This window comes from Euphorbia lathyris, chromosome 3 (genome assembly GCF_963576675.1).
Source record: "Euphorbia lathyris chromosome 3, ddEupLath1.1, whole genome shotgun sequence".
In the NCBI taxonomy this organism is placed as follows: Eukaryota; Viridiplantae; Streptophyta; class Magnoliopsida; order Malpighiales; family Euphorbiaceae; genus Euphorbia; species Euphorbia lathyris.
In genome coordinates this window covers 75,476,978-75,496,223 of record NC_088912.1, presented here as the reverse complement: position 1 = coordinate 75,496,223, position 19,246 = coordinate 75,476,978, and the positions used below count along the sequence as shown (strand labels likewise).

The 19,246-nt window shown below is 35.4% G+C and overlaps 2 protein-coding genes across 12 annotated transcripts in view; one reads left to right on the top strand and one right to left on the bottom strand.

The window, feature by feature from the left end:
* The window catches only part of LOC136222318 (uncharacterized), a 39,287-nt gene extending 20,688 nt beyond the window's left edge, over positions 1-18,599 (bottom strand). The window contains exon 1 of the mRNA XM_066009951.1: positions 18,523-18,599. The gene's annotated coding sequence lies outside the window, so the exon portion shown is untranslated. The remainder of the gene's footprint in view (positions 1-18,522) is intronic.
* Positions 6,683-10,379, top strand: LOC136222319 (aspartate aminotransferase, mitochondrial-like). Of its 11 annotated transcripts, none has more exons than XM_066009958.1 (11): positions 6,683-6,806; positions 7,027-7,124; positions 7,216-7,373; positions 7,519-7,707; positions 7,855-7,947; positions 8,639-8,692; positions 8,988-9,062; positions 9,144-9,301; positions 9,391-9,444; positions 9,516-9,610; positions 9,998-10,379. In XM_066009958.1, the coding sequence occupies exons 7-11, from the start codon at positions 9,038-9,040 to the stop codon at positions 10,086-10,088; spliced, it is 423 nt and encodes a 140-aa protein (XP_065866030.1). In that variant the 5' UTR covers positions 6,683-6,806; positions 7,027-7,124; positions 7,216-7,373; positions 7,519-7,707; positions 7,855-7,947; positions 8,639-8,692; positions 8,988-9,037; the 3' UTR covers positions 10,089-10,379. The 11 variants fall into 11 exon arrangements, with proteins under 11 accessions (XP_065866030.1, XP_065866028.1, XP_065866034.1 ...); XM_066009956.1 differs by having other exon boundaries at positions 7,855-8,438; XM_066009962.1 differs by having other exon boundaries at positions 7,216-7,275; positions 7,343-7,373; positions 7,855-9,062.
* Positions 18,600-19,246: the final 647 nt, after the last annotated feature.

Here is a 19,246-nt window from a genome sequence, read left to right as displayed (position 1 = left end):
TATTTCTATCAGAATTAGTAAGCAATCTATTTTTAACCCCAAGCCACAAGAAGCTTCTAACTCTGTAAGGGACTTTAAGGGTCCACAAAGACTTCCAAATATCCGAGTAATGGTCCTCTTCACTGTGGCTAAAAACCTCAAAGGCAGACTTACAAGTATAGGCACCATCATTGGTAGACGCCCAACAATGATTATCCCTATCCTCTTCCTTGCTACTAATCTTCACTCCTCTAATTCTAAGGAGAGTATCCAGGTTGAAAAATGAATCAAACTTAGACCAAATCCAATCACCTTCAGAGTCCACCACGTCAGCAATCTTCTAGTGGCGAATATTAACAGGGGGCGGGGAGCTACACACCTCTAATAAAGAACTTTCTCCAATCCACTTATCATTCCAGAAGCTGATGGACTTCCCATTACCCACAGCCCAACCAATCCCAGAACAGAACTCTGAGAAAACAGAATTGATACCTTTCCAGAGAAAAGAACAATTAACAACTCTTTCTTTTTGACCTCCAAAAATCTTATCTTTTCTATACTTTCCACACAATAAGCGGACCCAAATCGCAGAAGGGAGCCGCCACATTCTCCAAAGAAGCTTCATTAATAAAACTTTGTTGTTATCTTTAGCTTGTCTTATACCCAGGCCCCTTTATATCTCTAGGTTTACAAACCTCCCTCCAAGGAACAAGATGAATTTTCTTATTCTTTACCGAGTCCCCCCAAAGAAAACGCCGATTAATTTTATCCAGCTTATTAAGGACCGGCTCAGGCAATCTACAAGCTTGCATAATGTGATTAGGGACCGCACTATTGACATATTGAATAAGTGTAAGACGACCAGCAAGAGACAAAGTTTTAGCTTTCCAAATGGCACACTTACTAGAAGTTTTATCAAGGGTCTCTTTAAAAGAAGCTTTGGAGACTCTATCGCTATGGAGGGGGACACCAAGATAATTACCCAAAGAATTAGTTAGAGGGATACCAGAGATATCACTCAAATTTTTGCAAGTTCTCACACTCATATTCTTAGAGCAAAGCATCCTGGACTTCTGGATATTAAGCTTTTGACCAGAAGTAGCACATAAATTATTAATAATATTCATAACCACACCAACTTGAACCTCATTTCCTTCCACAAAGAACATAACATCATCAGCAAAGAATAAATGACTAATAGCAGGACAGAATCTATTGATGGACACCGGATGAAAGGTCCCATTATCAACTGCCTCTTGAATAAGGTGAGTCAACCTTTCCATAGCAATAACAAAAAGAAAGGGGCTCATAGGATCATCTTGACGAATACCCCGGGAAGAGGAGAATTCCTCCGACATATCCCCATTGATCATAACTTGAAAAATAGGAGAAGAAATGCATACCTCAATTAAACTCCTCCAACTATCCGGAATACCGGCTTTTACAAGACTCTCGAGCAAGAAGCTCTAGTTGAGACGATCATAAGCTTTCTCCAGATCCAATTTAAGAGCCACAATGCCCCTCTTACCCTTCTTGATTTTCATAGAATGGACCATTTCCTGGGCAATAACCACATTATCCATCATTTGTCTGCCAGGAACAAAATTGCATTGGTTCTGACTAATAATATCTGGAAGAATGCACCGGAGTCTATTTGGAACAAAACTGCCTTGGTAATAGCTTTATATAGCACATTACAAAGGCTATTAGGTCTCATTTGTAAGAAAGAAGAAGGTTTCTCAACTTTAGGAATCAGAACTAAAAGGGTTTTATTCACAAGCCTAATATCTTCAGGACTTCTAAACACACCTTCAATAAACTTATAAATACCTTCTTTGACCGTATCCTAATGTTTGTGATAAAAATCAGCAGGAATGCCATCAATCCCAGGAGCTTTAGTGGCCCCCATACTAAAGATTGCTTGATCTATTTCTTCCTTATTAAGAGGATGGAAGGCTTTCCGAAAATTCTCCTCCTCCATCCTAGGAAAAGTGGTATTAGAGCGAGCTTTAACCAGGTCCACATTCTCATCTTTGAATAAGCTTTTCTAAAAATTTAGGGCCAGATGGCGGATATCTTCATCTTCATAGACCCAATCACCATTAATATCTTTAATAGCATCAATCATGTTTCTCTGCCTTTTGACTATAGTAGAAAGATGGAAAAACCTGGTATTACGATCCCCATCTTTAATCCAAGCTTTTCTAGACTTCTGAAACCAGAGTAACTCTTCTTGCCTTAATACAGCTTCAAACTCCTTGTGAAGAGATCTGAGAAGACCATCCAAACTATGATCAAATCTAATCTCCAATCTCTTATGAATACCCTCCATTCTCTTCAATAAACTGTTCTTTTCTTCTAATAATATGCCCAAAGACTTTCTTATTCCACCCCAGAACATTCTTTCTAAAACCTTCAGAAGCTTGTAAGACATTAGAATGAGGTATCCAATTATCTTTAACAAAATCTTTAAACTCCGGATGAGATTCCCAAGCCACCTGATACCTAAACGGTCTACTACCTCTAAACTGATTGGCTCTCATAAGCCTAAAAAGGATAGGACAATGATCTGAGTGTCTGAAGGGAAGATTTAAAACAGACAGCTCAGGAAACCTAACTTGAGCAGCAACATTAGCATAAACTTTATCAAGACGAACAAAAGTACTATTCCGCTTCCAAGTGAATTTATGACCTGCAACCCCTAAATCAGAAAGCCCACAAAGATCCATACTTTGCTTATGATTCAGACAATGATTAACATAGTGATTAGCACCCCCTCTCTGATCACTCATAATAGCAATATCATTAAAGTCTCCAGCCACAAACCAAGACTCTGTCATACTTGTACTAATAGAATACAGAACCTCCCAAAGCCGTTTTTTATTAGCCATAACAGGATTAACATAAACAAATGTAATAAAGAAAGGACTATTACCAGGAAAGATTACTTTACAATGAATAAATTGTTTATCCATACTAATCATATCAAAATAAACCCGATCTGGCTTCCAGAAGAGCCAAATCCCACCAGGACGGCCAGTAGCTTCCGATCTAGCACAATTCCAGTTTCTAAACTTTTTAACCACCTCATCTGCTTTAACTCCACTAGTTTTAGTTTCCATTAAAACAAAACAAGAAGGATTAAACTGTTCAATTAAATCTTTAACATGGATACGGGTAGCCTTACTAGCCGCTCCTCTAACATTCCAAATCAAAAAATCCATAGAAAGGAAGAATACTGACCCCACCCAAACCTTAAATAAGGTATTTATTAGGGGCTCCTAAGAGCCTTCCTGAGGTACCATTAGGCCCCCTCTTATCCACAAGACTCATAAGAATTCATAGAATTCAGTGTACTTTTATGCTTGCCTTTAGGCTTTTTCATACTAAGTTTATTAACACCCACAGTCTTTCCAACATAAGATTCAACACAAGATTTAGGGATACTGACCTCCTTCTGTTTGTCTATCACATTCGACACATGAGATTTTGATCCATTCTGACCTTCACATTTGGAAAGAAATAGAGGATTAATAGTCTCTACCACCTTCTTAGAAGACTCAGCAGAATCTACACCTGGCATATTTTGCTCAACTCGCTTGTCTGTCTGGTCAGAATCTTGAGCTTCCATACAATACAGAGCCCCAAATCTAGACCCTGAGGTGAAGACCGAAGCAGCTCCATAACCTTTATCAATAATTGGGCTAGACTTCTCTTTATCAGTAGGAGCAGAATTTGACTGATTTAGAGAAGTTTGGATATTAATATCCGAAGGACGATTCTGAGCAACTGATGTGCGAGTCCTACGTCTGGCAGACCTCTTCGCCACCATCCAGGGGCCAAAATTCCCCTCATCTTTTTGGATACCTTCAACTTTACCTTCAACCACCTCACCAACCTCTCTCAGATCCTTCTCCCTCTTCGGGCACCCCTCATAAGTATGGCCATACATGCCACATTCAAAGCAAATATTATGAAGACCTTTGTACTCTATAAAGTAAACTTTATTATGAACACTAAATTTTGACAAAAGGGGTTTAGCAAGGTCAATATCAATACATACTCTTGCAAACTTACCTCTAATAGCACCAATGGTAGTTTTATCCACATGGTGGACCTTGCCAACCAACCCTCCTATTTTATTAAGAAAAATTTCATTATAATACTTAATTGGTAGCCCTGGGAATCTAACCCATGTCAAAATTCTATTCACCGAGCAATCATGAGGATTAAAATTTGGAACCCATGGCGTTAAGGCCAGAACTTGATTAGAAATAATATACGGACCCCCATTAATCACAGCATTGAAGTCTTCAGCCCTAGTAAATTTAATTACATAGTAGTCATTCTCCAAATCAGTAATACTGATTTTCCTTTTTTTTTGCCCACTGAGACTGGATCCTTTGGGCAAAATAATTAAAACTAATTCTTTTACCAAGTACTGTAATAATTAAAGAGAGTTTCCATTTATTCCTAAAAGTATGCTTCTCGGCCGTGGAAAGTCGGATCACAGGACAAAGCGGATCATCATGATTATCATCCTCTTCGTCAGATTCAGAATAAACATCTTCCGAATCTCCCTCCATGAAAATTTCCTCCATACACGGCTCCTCCTCTCTCACTCTCATCACTGTATCTTTCCATGAGATTCTTCCTAAACCAATGTTAGATTTGAATTTATTTTCTAAATCTCCAATTGGAGTAATTGAATCATTCTCACCAATTTGACTCTTAGAGGATCCCGTGTTCCCCAGAACCTGACCATCAACACCCCCAACCCTAGCCAAATCCCCAAATTCCGCTCTACCAAATCCAACCATGGACGAGGACGGCCCCTCCCTCACCAAAACCTCCTTCCCTGCCTCTACCCCTACCACCCTTCTTTCATTCGCCCCCAAAACCACCATCTTACTCGCCATACTCGCCGACCCGCGTCCTTCTAATCCCTGCCCCAAACCAACAAACTCGACCCCCTTCTCCCCCATCTCCTGCTGCACGCCATCCACCACCTCACCCGCAGCCGCAGACCGCAGATCCCCACCGCTAACCCCACTCGGCCGCCCAACCCCCAACTCCCCAGCCGCGTGCCGATCTCCCACCATCGAGACATCCACCTTCCCTATTTCCCACGATCCACCTCCACCCACATCACCTAACCCCCTATCTCCCGTCCCCTCATCACCAGCCGCCCTAGCCACCACCTCACCATCACCACCGGCCGCCTCACCCCTTTCCTTGTCCCTAGATCTATCCATCACCCTTTTCACCATAAAACCCTAGCAAGCAGAGAGACACTTCTTCTTTTTTGATAATAATAATAATAATAGCTCACGGTGATTTTTTGGGGACCTCTACGGGCAATTTTCAGAGGCGGAGTAGGGATCTTCACGGTTAAGGGTAGTAACACACACTTCCGTCCAAATTTAGTCTTCAGGAGAAAAACTTCCCCTGCCTCCACCCTGCACCCAAAATTTCTGTTTTCCCCAGCCTCTTAGATCCAAATCCCTGCAGTTTTCGAGAATCCCATCCACGGCATCACCCTCAAAAGACATGTACTGTAAATCTATGTAAATAATAACATAATAATTGACTAATTAATCGGTGGATGAATTGTTTTTTATTAGAAAAAGATAATAAGTAATAAGTATATATTAATATATTATTAGATATAGATAAATAACTGATATTTTTATAAGTATATTTAATAATATAAATTTATTTTTATAATATTTAATTCATATTTGGTCGGTTTCGGTTAATCACAGTTTTTGAAATACGAAAATCGGTAATTTTAAAATAAAAAAATCAGACACTAGTCAATTAATTTCAATTAACCTTTTTTTTATCTGGTTTCGATTTGGTTTTACGGTTTTTTCGATTTTTGAGTGTGCATCCTAGATTTGAGTAGAGAGCGAGGCGAGGAGAGAGAAAGGTGCATAGAGAGACTTCGGTGAGATAGAGTAATGACGTTGGTTAATGATGGTGCGGGGTTGATTTAGAGGTACGAGTTTTGTGTGTAACTAGTGTTGTAATTGAGTCACATTGCTTATAAGCAAATCATCGTTCGGTATGGTAAAAGCTCGATCATATTCGGTTTAATTTATAAAGGAGGCGAGTTTGGACATGATTTTAAGGTTCAATTAATAAACGAGATGAGTTTGAGCATGAAGAAAATCAAAAGCTCGTCATACTCGGTTATAGGTTTGTGAACAAACTCATTAACAAATTTGATTATAATGTTCATGAACATCTCGTGAGTAAGCTTATTGAAATATATGGGTGGAGGTGGTATGTGGTTCCCCATCTAGACGGGAATGAGGGATGTAGTTCCTATTCCCACCATCGTTCTATTTGCAACCTTATATTTTCTCTTATTTTATATATTGATAATATTATTGGGGTAATTTTATTTTGAGGGAGAAATTAACATTTTCCATCTAAATAAGTTATCCACATGTCTTGTCATCTCCCCTATGACTATAATTTTAGTAGGATAAAAGGTTTATCCCTCATCTGTCTCATCCTACTATTTTCCAAACAAACATGAGATACGTTATCTCGTTTTTCTTTATCTCACTACAAAAAAATAAGTCATTAGCAACACTTTTATACCAACACTTGGATAAACCGTCCCTGGGCTTAACTCAAAAAGCCCAAATATTAGTATTGGGAGGCCCATCGTTTGTCCCAAAGACAGCACATGCAATCAATCGCTTCATTTTTTTTATCGATCGTACAAATCGATCACTGTTCATTGATCTCTGTTCATCGTTCAAATCGCTTCATTCCTTTCACCATCCATTCGATTCGTCATTCTTCTGCAATAGGTATGAATCATCGATCTCATCTTCCTCTTCTTCATCTCAATGGTTTTCTTCTTTTTAACTATTTTCCTTGTAGAGTAAAACGGTTTCACAAAACCTAGATCCAGTTTCACCAAACCTAGATCGAGTTTCAGTATTCAGGCTTCGTTATTTTTCCTTCAAAATCCTTTTTCTTTCTCTCTTAATATGCCTCATAGTAAATGTTCTCATATTCAATCTCCAGTTTGTTGTCCGAAACTCCTTTGCTGAAGCTGTGGTTGAAGGCACTAGAGACCATTGCTCCAAGTATATGACCGGTGGTTACATGGCGGTTCTTGGAAAGTGAGTACTCTCTCTTTACTTTGCCTATTTATTGCAGTGAAGCAAGATACTGAAATGGTTGAGAATTCCTTGTATTCTTTTTAATTAACAGAGTTGGTAGAAATGTAGCTGCTGAGATGACTGGGGCAAGGTTGATACTCTATTACCCAAGGTTTGTACTGACCCTCAATTTTCTCTATATTAATTTTTTTTAATTAACAGAGTTGATAGAAATGTAGCTGCTGAAATGTACCTTGCCATTCTCTGAAGGTTAGCATAAAATTTAGAACTTCTTGTTTTTGTTGAGCCATTTGGAGGTTAAGCTTAAGGAATAATTTCTTTTTCTGATATACTGTCAAGGAAAACATTTTACTTCATTTGGACTAGTGTTTAAGTCTTGGGATTTTATTTATAGGTTATTGTATGGAATCACGATAAGCAACCCCTCTTAGTGAATCATGGATCCATCTCTGGGGAATTGATGTGTCAATAACTGTTGGTGGTTTCATTTTTGGCACTGACTGTAAGGAGAAGAACCATTATCAAGGCTCTTCTGGTTCCTGTCACTGACTGTGAACCCCTATATCTAATCCGTCTACTTATGGTAAAGCTCAAAACTTTTGCTCACTTCAGGCTTTTATTATATGATCAATTTGAGTGGTTTTAGTCTTGTGGTATTCTGTATAAATGGTGAAATCTTGCGTATTGCATTGCTAGAAAAATGGCTTATATATGCTTTATCCTTAAGCAGCCAAAAGCATTTGAAACAACTTCTACCAGTTCATCTCCGGTAGATCAAGCTGATATTGAAAAATTAGAAGAGCAAGCCGCCAATTCGAGAAAGGTAGTCCTCAATTAACTATGACATCAGCTGTGATTTATACACTTCATGTTTGAGTTTATGGTATTCCTCTAATGGCATAAGTTCTAAAAGATGGGAGTTAGCTTAAGTAAAGTTTGGGGCTACAAAACATGAGAGGGATCACCAAAGTATAGCTAATATGTAACATCCTATTGGAACAAATTTAAAGCTGTTATTAGAATTTGGAAATGTATATATTATAAGATATCTTGGGCTCTTGATGTTGCTGTATTTTATATTTGATCATTTTTCTTGATTTGTGCTTTTAGTTTTTCCTTTTCTTCTGCATTCTTTCCTTTGAATTTGTTCTTACTCGTTAGCAAGAACGCTTGTCTCAAGCTGCTTCTTGATCAATTACGAGATCTAATTACTGATATATCTACATGGCAAAGCCCATGCTCCGTCTGAACTTCATATGGATATCCACGAAAGAGATGCCTGCAATGCAAATAGAAGCATGAACTGTGTATGAGGTGATCTTATTTTGATATTGGATTCCTTATTGAACTTCTCACCCATTTGTTGTAGTGCTTTTTTCTTTTTGATTGTTAATGCTAGTTTTTACATATATTTTGGTTGTTTCACTCCAATTTTTGTTTTCTTTTTGATTGTAAACATTATGGATCATAGAAAGGTAACACTAGTTTGACCCTGTGACCTTGTATTTCTTCAGCTGCTTGATGAGAGACAGCACAAACATTTCACGTTTTCTTGAAGCAATTAATAGGTATTAGTGTCTGATCTGTATGTAAACTCATGGGTTAAGCTTCAGCTGTAATTAGTGTTCTCTGGAATCTTATGTTGAATATAGACTGCTATTTTCCTTTTTTACACTATGTTCCATGGCAAAGGACATTTTTCCTCCTTTCCTTTCCTAAATTTCCTGGGAAAAGATACATGAGATGTTAATACATGTAATTCATTTGTTGGCATTGAGTGAGTTTTTGCCTCATTAAGGTTGTTTTTGTTAATCGAGTATACATTCTGTTTCTACTGTATGCTGATGTTTACTTGCTGAATAGGGTGCCTTTGATGGTTGAAACAGCACCGAAAGAGTTCGGATTAGGTATATATGTGTGAAAAAAAAGCCAACAGAGGTATGCAAATTGCTCTCAATTGTTTTCATCAGCTTCACTAGTTGCAAATCATTCTGAATTTCAGCTTTGATATGCAAACAGAGGTATGTGATGATATGGAGCAATCAATTGCAATAACAAGCCAAATACAGAGAATTGCCAGGGCAATGAATAATAGTCCTCCTCTTCACGGCATATTGCTTGTTTCGACTATCCTCACTGATCCAACCATAAAAGAACTATGGATCAAAGAGGTTAAGGTAATTTTATTTTCTTCTGTTTCTTCTTAATGAAATGCATGGAATAATTTGATATTTATTTATAATAAAAGGGCATGGCATATCTGCAGGAAATCCTATGTCAGTCCGGTTCTTCTCTCAATTGGGATCACATAACTGAACAGGTTGACATTCAATTCATTATGCTTTTGAGTAAAAAGAATGAGGATCCGTGACTGTAACTGTAATGGTTCAGGTTGGAATGTTCTGCTTCTCGGGGTTAACTGCGGAACCGGTTGTTCAGCTAGCAAGGCAATTCCATGTATACATGACTACTGTTGGACGTATAAGGTAAAGTTAGTCATACATTCTGAAAAATTAAGATAGATTAATTTCCCTACTTCATAGCCTTGACTAATTACCCTTTCTTTGGGTTTATGTTCTATATCTGTTAATCTTACGAATTGAGTTAACATTATCGATTCTATTTGCTCATTTGAATTTGGATCCCCTTTAATTGTGTTCTTGTAATTTATTCTCAATGTATATGACGTTGTTACTCGGAATTGGTTTTGAGCTATTATAATTCCATTGTATGCTGCAGCTTTAGCTAATATTTCAACAACTGCGACTTTTCGTGGTTGTCATTTTGTCCTTTACTCTTTTCCTATTATGTTGCATTCGAATTTAATTGGAAGTCACAGTTTGATCTAAAAGTTCCAAAATTAATTACTGCAGGATGGAATTATGGCAATCCACGATGAGGAAACCGGCATTCTTTTTCAAACGCATCAGTTCAAGTACTTCGTTGTCCTCGCATTGCTGGTAAAAAGCACAGTTGGGTCAAACAAAGGGTTAGTTTTTATTTAACAACATTAAAACTTGAGTTGTATTAATATTTACATCATATGCCGAGTTCTCTTGATCTGTTTTGTGTGCCTATGAAAAGGTATTCTTGTTGAAAGTTTCTATTGCTTATCCACAAGTTAAATTAGGTGAACTTGTAAGAACATAACTGGTCAGGCAAAGGGTTAGTTTGAAGTTTGTGTTGGGGTTTTGTGTCCTATAGTCAATTGTTGCAGGATATAAACTTATTGTAAATGAATTGTTCTTTATATCATTTGTTTTAATGAGATATATGTTTTATAACTATATAAAGGCAATCCCTTTTAAGCACTAAATAAACTCTAATAAAAGGAAATCCGTAAGTTTGTTTAAAGTGATTATAAAGTGTTCATACAAGCATGAAGTGAGACACAACTTTATAATAAACTAATAAACTTAAAACCACCCCAAGTCAAGTGATATATTTAAGATTGATATATCACAGTTGAGACTTGTATGTAACAATGTCTTCTGTCCGACAGAAAGCTGATCTCACAAGCTTCACATATATAGATATCTGGACAGTTACATAGATCCGGTGAAATGTTGTTCATTAGGATTGGGGATCCGATTTGAGATAACAGGATGGGTAGATTCATCCTTGTCAACTGTTCATCTCATTGGTATTAATAGGTATAATTAATCCTCAGACTCAAAGGAATGTTAATTGGTCATCCTGAATTACTGAATGTGAGACTTTGATCCTGTGGTCCCACGATCCTAAACAGAGATGACTCTGGGATGTGAACTGCAAAGGTTGGGTGTCACAGGAAGTAATTTCAGGGTAGTTATATATTGGATTGAGCATTTATCACTCCCGATTAATGGGAGATACATCCAAGGATCGTTTGTGGAAGACTCGACTCTAAACCCTTGCAAGGTGATAGCTTAAGAGTAGAAATTCGGATTTCACTTAACCTATCTTTTTGAGTTGACTCGGCCAATAACAAGTAAAACGAACGTCTCGCTATATGTGACTTGACATTACCCATAGTCATAAGATTCAGTTCAAGGATGTAGTTGATAAAGGATCGTATTATACCGTAACTAATTCGGAAGGGTTAACGACAGAATCAACCTGTCTTCTTAACGGACTCTCGAGGAATGATTACAGACTTGCCTATAACATACTCAGTACATCATTCCGTTATGCAAGGATTAAATATAATTCTTGAAGAAATTAATTTAATAGTTGCATACGGCCAGAAGTAGTAAGAACCTAATGGATCACACATAAGACTTGGAACCAAAAGAGAGATGGATATGATTAATAGATGGAAGCCTAATTGAGTCCAGTAAGGCCCATTTATATAGAGGGGGCCGAAATTTATATATAGTAAATAAGGAATTATTTTATTTCCATTAATTCTAATTTGATTAGGTTTGTGAATTAAATTAATTAAGAGATAATTAAGTTAGGAGTTTTAATTAGATTAATATACTCTTATTATTATCCAATTAGGTTATTTATTATTATCCTTAAAGTATTTGATATATTATAAGATAATAGTTAGGAATCCTATTCCGAATGGAATTCCTATTAAGTAACCTATTCCTATCTAACTAGGGTTTAGATACAAGCGACTATATATACCCCTCCCTATGAGAATTTCGACCAAGCTAAGCCTACCCCTCCCCTATAAGTGATTTAGAAAAGAATTATATTCCCAAGTTCGTGAACAAGAATTCATACGGCATTCCATCGATTGATTAATCTTATTCATCCCTCTTTCTCTTTGATCTTGTGTTGGTTTGTTAGAGGCAATCTATTTTGGTTGCATCTCATAAGGGTTGATTCTAACTTAATCTCACCGTGTTCACGAAAGAAGGAAAAACAATCAAAAGGGAGAAATTCGTTTTTCTTCGTCTACATCAGGTCAGTTCACTATTTCGAGGATTCCCGAAGATTGAACCGTCTGATCGTCGTAATTTTTGGACAGTAGCTTCTAGACATATTCTTCCACGTTTCCACCGAAGGGATTGTCGTTCGGAGGTCTGGAAGGTCTGTTTCGGATAGGGGCAGATTGGTAAACAGTTTACATCTCCTTTGAAGTTGTGGGCACTTCGTTTGCAACGGTAGATTGATCATCGAAATGTATTTCTTCTTATCCCTCTTTATATGAAATAACGATTAACGAATCCTATGGTTAAAAGGAAGTAGGCTAAAATTTTTATATTTCCGCTGCTATACCTTAGCCTTAATTTCCTTTAGTTTGATATAGGCCTTATTGACTCTTGAAGTTTGATCCTGAATTATGTCAACCCTTAAGAGTTGATGGAATTTTTACTATAGTATTTATACTACGGGGGCAAAATGGAGCTGTTATGTATAAATTTCTTCCCTTATTATCATAAAGTCTACCAGTAGAAGAAGTGGAAGAAGACATGTCTTCCGCATCATCTCCTCAAGTGTCCTGTGGGAGATCTGTTGTTTTACACATTTTTTAACATATTTAAACTTTAGTCATTTTAGTTATTTTAGTTATGTTGATTTCAAATTTCGTTATTTTTAGTTTTAATTTCAATATTGACAATAATGGTGTGGATATTGTACTGAAATTTTATTTGAATGTATGTAGTTATAACCGTTTGCTATCGCGTTGAGGATAATAAAAAAAAAAGCAATTATTATACGGCATTACTTAACAGAGATTTAGCGACAAAAAGTTTCGTCGGTAAAATTTAAATTTTGTCATTACTTTTTAGTGCAGATTGCCGACCAATTTTCTGTCGGTAAATCCTATCTTTTTTAATGAAAATCGATTCTAGGGGCGGTTTAAACCGCCATTAGAGGAGCGTCCCTATTAAAAATCTTACCCCGACGTCCTAGTAAAACCGTCACTAAAAGTAGCAACAGTGGCATTGACAACACTTTACCAACGCTTTGACGGTTAAAACCGTCGCTACAGTAAGAAAAATCTGTCGGTAAAGAACTATTTTTTTTGTAGTGTCTCTATCCTACCTGATATACCCACTCTAACAAACTTCCCGTAATGGTATTAGTCTTTGATGATGTGATATGTTGACTTCAATGATGTGACATATTGATTTTTTTTTTTCACTTTCACATTCTTGTTTTCACGTTTTTTCCATTTCTATATATATATATATATATATTTTTGCATTTTTACGTTTTCACAGCTTTTTATGCTTTTCCTCATTTGTATCGTTCTCACCTTTTTCATGTTTTCACGATTTTATATTTTCCACATCTTTACCCTTTTCAAGTTTTTCACGTTTTTTTCATTTTTTACGTTTTTTGTATTTATATCATTCCCACGTTTTTTGTTCTCTGTTTTTTCTATTTTTCACAAATGTTTTCTATGCTTTTCCAAATTTTCCTGTTTTCACATTTTTTCCATTTTGAGAAAATGAATTAAGAATTTGTTCTAGTGAACGGGATTTGGGAAATTTAATAGGAAGGTAATTATAAAAATAAAAAGAACAGGAGAGTCGTATTCTATCAAAATGTGGAATACCGAATATGTATTCCATGAACCAAAGAAATTGTACTAGACAAAACATCCTAAATTTGTAAAATGTTTGTCCTCAGGGTGGAAAATGAGTTCCTTAGTCTTCCAAATCTAAACATAGAATAATGAATGCTGAGAACATAAAAACCATTGCAACAATGGCAAAACAAAATACCAAGTACTTGATCAGAACTTCAGAAATTAAACCTATCTTTGGGATCTAGTGAATCGAAATGCAATGCACCTAAATAGCTCATTTGAAGAAACAGGACGGGCTAAACAACATTGCTGGTAATGAAATGCAATGCCTCTCTTTTTGGCTTCTACACTATCACTGGCTGTGACAGCAGGCTGGATTCCATAGTAGTTAACTCTAAAACCCATACCAATTAGTCGTCCGGCGGAGTTCGCGGTCTGACCTTCAGGAATATTCTCTGGTGCAGCGACAGCATCAAGGGCATTGAGGACGGTCTCATCATCAACATAACCTATAGTCATGCCTGTCTTCTCAAATGGGCTTACGCCATCTCTAGAGCAGCAAAGAGCTATTCTAACAATATCTTCTTGCTCGTAGTGAGATGAGTGAACGGTCCCATGGAGACTGAAAAAAGCAGCACTAACTGGTCTAAATTCAGTAAGCGGAAAGAAGGAACCTAGAACACCGGTGATGAAGTGGAGAGGGGCGACTTCATAAGTCAAGTTTTTCAGCATAGTGATGAATCTTGAGTAACGATGGTAATTGAACGTGACCGGGACAGCACGACCGTAGTTGGTCGCTGTGTTAGCAGCTGGTGCAAAAACAACCAGCTTCTCAATTGCTCCATCCATGATACGGCATGGCCCGATTGAACTGAGGGTTTCAGAAATGAAGGCCGGGAACTCAAGGTCGTCAGAAACGGGACATCGATTGTGCATCCTCCTGTTCACGAGTTCAGTTGGATACGTCATTTCAAGAGTAGAGCGGAGGCGGTTGTATGTGACACCAATGAGATAGTCACAGAGAGAGTTAACATCAGCATGAATGTCATTGATATTCGATCTAAGGTTGTAGAAACCGCGAACCAAAAAATTATCCTGGAAGACGAGCTTCATGTGATCTCCGATGTTGGTATGGAGTTGGTCCAGGTTGATAGTGATGATTTCTGGGCGGACATACTGGTCAGTAGGCCCCACGAGAATTCTACCCTCAGCTATAATTTGTTCCAGTGGATCTCTGGTTGGGAAGGAGTAGGACATTGTGCTACTCTGTAACACATCATCCATCACCGATGGAAGAACCGAAAAAGTTAAAAATGTGAAGTGTTTAAGGTTTGATCAGAATTGAACCCAAGTTGAACCGAGATTCAAATAACTTTTAGAAAAATAATAATTTTAGTTTTATTTAACCTTCAAACATAATGAGTATTAATAAGTTATATAACCAAATTATAAAACTAAATAATATAATTTATTTTAGTACATATATTATTACTATTTCTTTACCTACATATCCATCAAGCATGATTTAATTTAATGGTTATTAATAAGCAAATGAAACCATGAAAAGCAAACTATTAACAAAATTTTCCAGTACAAAGTTTAATATTAATTTGAAAATTAATTTTTTCAAATGAAATTCAAGTTAATTTTTTTTATAATTGGATTAGTTAATGTTAATTTGAAAGTTAAATTTTATTTTCTTTAAAAGAATCACAGTTCAGTTGAACGGTTTGGACTGTAAAAACTATGATCTGGTTTCTGGACAGCTGGTTCAACCGGCCGGGTCACCGGTTTTTTAGCGGTTTCATAAAGGTGTAATAAAATAGCCACCTCCGAATCGGCTGGATCCGGTTCAACCCGATTGAACCGGGTTTGATAACTTTGTAAAAAGCACTAGTATAATACTATAATAATCCAATGGCATGTTTGGTCTATCTGTTAGCTAATAACTATTGCGGTTGCTATTATCTGTTTGCAGTAATTAAGTTGTTGCTGTTAGTTGTTTATTATTAGTTGTTTAATTACTAGTGTTTGATAAAATTATATTGAACTATTGCTGTTCGGATTTAAAATGTTTAAAATGGACATGTTTTAAATTAATAAACAATGAAATTATAAAAGGAAAAATGTGAAAAAGAACCCGCAACATTTACAACTAGGAATAATTTTACTCTTAATGTCTAAAATTGTACAATTTTACCCATAACGCTGGTAGCTAAAAGCAATTTTACCTCTAATATTGGCAAGTTGGGTTGATTTCATATATTATTAGAAAATATAGATATTTTATTTCTTATTCTACACCAGTTACACATATCAGTTGTTCTAAAAAAAGATTTCATATTTTTTTTGGAACCTATCAGTTAAACATGGATATTTTATTCTACTACACCAGTTAAACATAGATATTTTATTTCTTATTCTACACCAGTTACATATATATATCAGTTATTCTAAAAAAGAGATTTCTTATTTTTTTTTGTGATCTAATAATAAAATTATAAATTAATATTTATAAATTAGGTGAAATATTTGAATTTTTTTTTCCAACTCGTACAAAAGACAATATACTTTTTTATTTTCTAAAAAAAATTCACGGCTAATCATATGTTTGTGATCTGTTACTAACAATGATAAAATAGTGCGCATATGAAGTGAAGTGTAGATGACAATATACATGACACAAGAAAACAATTTGATAAATTATTTTTCAAATTGACCCAACTTGTCAATGTTAAGAGTAAAATTGCTTTTGGCTGCCAAAATTAGGAGCATAATTGCACAATTTTAGATGTTAAGTGTTAAATTGCTCATAGCTATAAATGTTAGAGGTATTTTTGCACCTTATCCTATTATAAAATAGAAAATGTGTTACATAAATCAATAAAATTAATCTATATAAAAAATAAAAAAATTATTGAACGCAACAAAATCTTGTTCCTCCTGTAATTATGTTGTAGAAATATAAATAATGTTAAAGAACAAACATATTTTGTGGAAATAAGAAAGATAATTTTGTCAATAACAAATAACTACAAACAGTTGTTTATGTTCCGTGAAATGCTCCAGAACGCTGCAGTTTCCAGAGAAAATGTTAAACACTACGATTATATAATTCTAACCAAACGTTATATTTTTTACGTTTGGAATGAAACGCTAAACAGTTCTCTAAAAAGCTGAAACAAACACCCTCTAAATAATCTTACCAGTATCGGTTAACTTTCCATTATTTAAACTTCAAAAACCTCTATCCAAGCAATCCTAACCTGTGCGAAGGACACTTAATCATAGACTGTATACAATTTGGTAGAGAAATCCATAAAATTGGGAGAAAATAAAAACTTATGAACTCAGCTGGTATAACTTATAAGGTTACTACATTATGATACCATTCTTATAGTGAAAGGCTGTTGTAGGGTGCAGTAGAAAAAGAAAAGGAAATAGAACGTTTTTCTTAGGCAGAATGACATTGCCATTGCCGGAGGAGAATTGTGGATTGGTTAACCATTTATCTGCATTACTGTAACCATTTGTGCAAAAATGCAACTAATGTTTTGGGTTAGGAGTAATTTTACCCCTAACTTCTAAAATGGTACAATTTTACTTCTAACGTTTTTAGCAATTTTACTCCTAACGTTGATAATTTGGGCCAATTTCAGAAATAATTCATCAAACTGTTTGCTCGGTAATGAATCTTTCCAACTACACTTCACATGTACATCATTTTAACATTAATAAATCACAAATGTATGTTGGAATGTGAAAAAAAAAACTGTCTTTTGTACGAATTAGATAAAAAAAATAAAAAAATTCACCGAATTTATAAATATTAATCTTCAATTCTATTATTAAATTAAAAAAAAACATGAAATCATTTTTTTAGAACGAATTAATATGAAATTAGTCCAAAATAAAGAACAAAAATATATATGTTTTATAATAGCGTCTGAAATTGACCCAAATTATCAACGTTAGGTGTAAAATTGCTCTTGGCTACAAATGTTAGAGGTAAAATTGGACCATTTTAAACGTTAGTGGTAAAATTACTCCTGATCCAAAAACCTTAAGGGTATTTTTGCCCCCCTTAACCCTTTCTTTTGTCTATTCAAATGGTTACGGTGGTACTTTGTTTTCTAACGAGATTATATGAATCTTAGGTAAATTACACCAATGACTACTGAATTTTACTCCAATTAATATAGTAAATTTCAAACTATATAATATAAAAATCACTCAATTTTACCATTTTTAACATAAAATTCCCAAATAACGCTTCACTTTAAACTGATGGAACTGATATTATAATGAACTTTAACTTTCAAACTTTTTCATTATCAGCACAATGCAATCAAAGATACAAAACATAATAAATTTCTCCTATATCATTTAACTGACAACTCAAACTACGAAATCCAAAAATCAGTAAAAGAAGAGGAAGAAAAACTCAAGGGAACTTCAAACAAGAATAGAACCAAAATCCCTAATTTCTATTTCCAGTGAGATCATCCTCGATCATTTCAATTCACTTCAGCATTTTCCAGACTGAGAGAATCAAGAAGCAAAACATATAGAACAAACACATCAAATCCAAATTCTCCGACGACGGGGCACTTAAAAAGTACAAACTACCAAATAAAAGGAAATTCCCTCACTCTTCTCCCACGTTTTGTCACCAACCAAACAGAATTCAAATCCATAAACTCAAGTAAACAGTACTTGACAAAATCAACTTCAAATATCTAAAAGCAGAAGACGTAAGAAAAATACAGAAAAATAAAACTGGAGATTAGGTTACAGATCAGAACTAACAACAGAAAGATAGTTGGTGATCGTTTCAACAAAAAAAAAAGGATAGTTGGTGAGCGTGTAAAGATCGAATCCGAAAATTCCAGAGAGTTTCGATTTAGAGTGGAAAAAGAAGATTACCGTGTAAACTGGACGAAGGGAGAGACAGGAAACGGACCACCCGCAATCCTCGCTGGACAAAAAACTGAAGAGAAGAGCAATTTATGATTTATGATTGCGATTTCGGTTTGTTTAGTGTATTAGATAAATCTGCTTAATATATAAATACACCCTTAAATTTATCCATTTTTACCTCTTGTCACGGGTTAGGCTATGCTTACTTTGTTTTTATCAGAGTAAGCTTTACATCCAATGGTGAAAAACACAAAGTAAAACCTTGTTTGATAAAGCACTTAATTGCTAAATTAAAATGTTAAGCACTTATTTAATTTAAATGCGTTTGATAACGGTTGCTTTTTCACCACTTAAATTAGTTAATTAAGTTAAAAACCACTTATTTTGATAAGTCAAAATATTTAACTTATCATTTTAAGTTAAACATTATCAACTCATACTTTTTTTAAAAAAAATAAAACATTCAATATTTTCAGCACTTAAAATATTCAGCACTTAAAATTCAGTATTTATTTTTTCAGCACTTAATTTTCAGTTTTATCAAACAGCACATAAGAGTTACTTTGTAAAAAACAAAGTAACCATAGAAGACACCCTCTTGTCACCCTGAACGTAGGCTTTCAACTTAATAAAAACATTAGGAGGGTGTCAATGGAGCGGGCTGACACGAGGATGCATTCTCCAATCTATCTTCAATATTTTTGGGAGTGGTTTTGGAGAATAAAAAAAA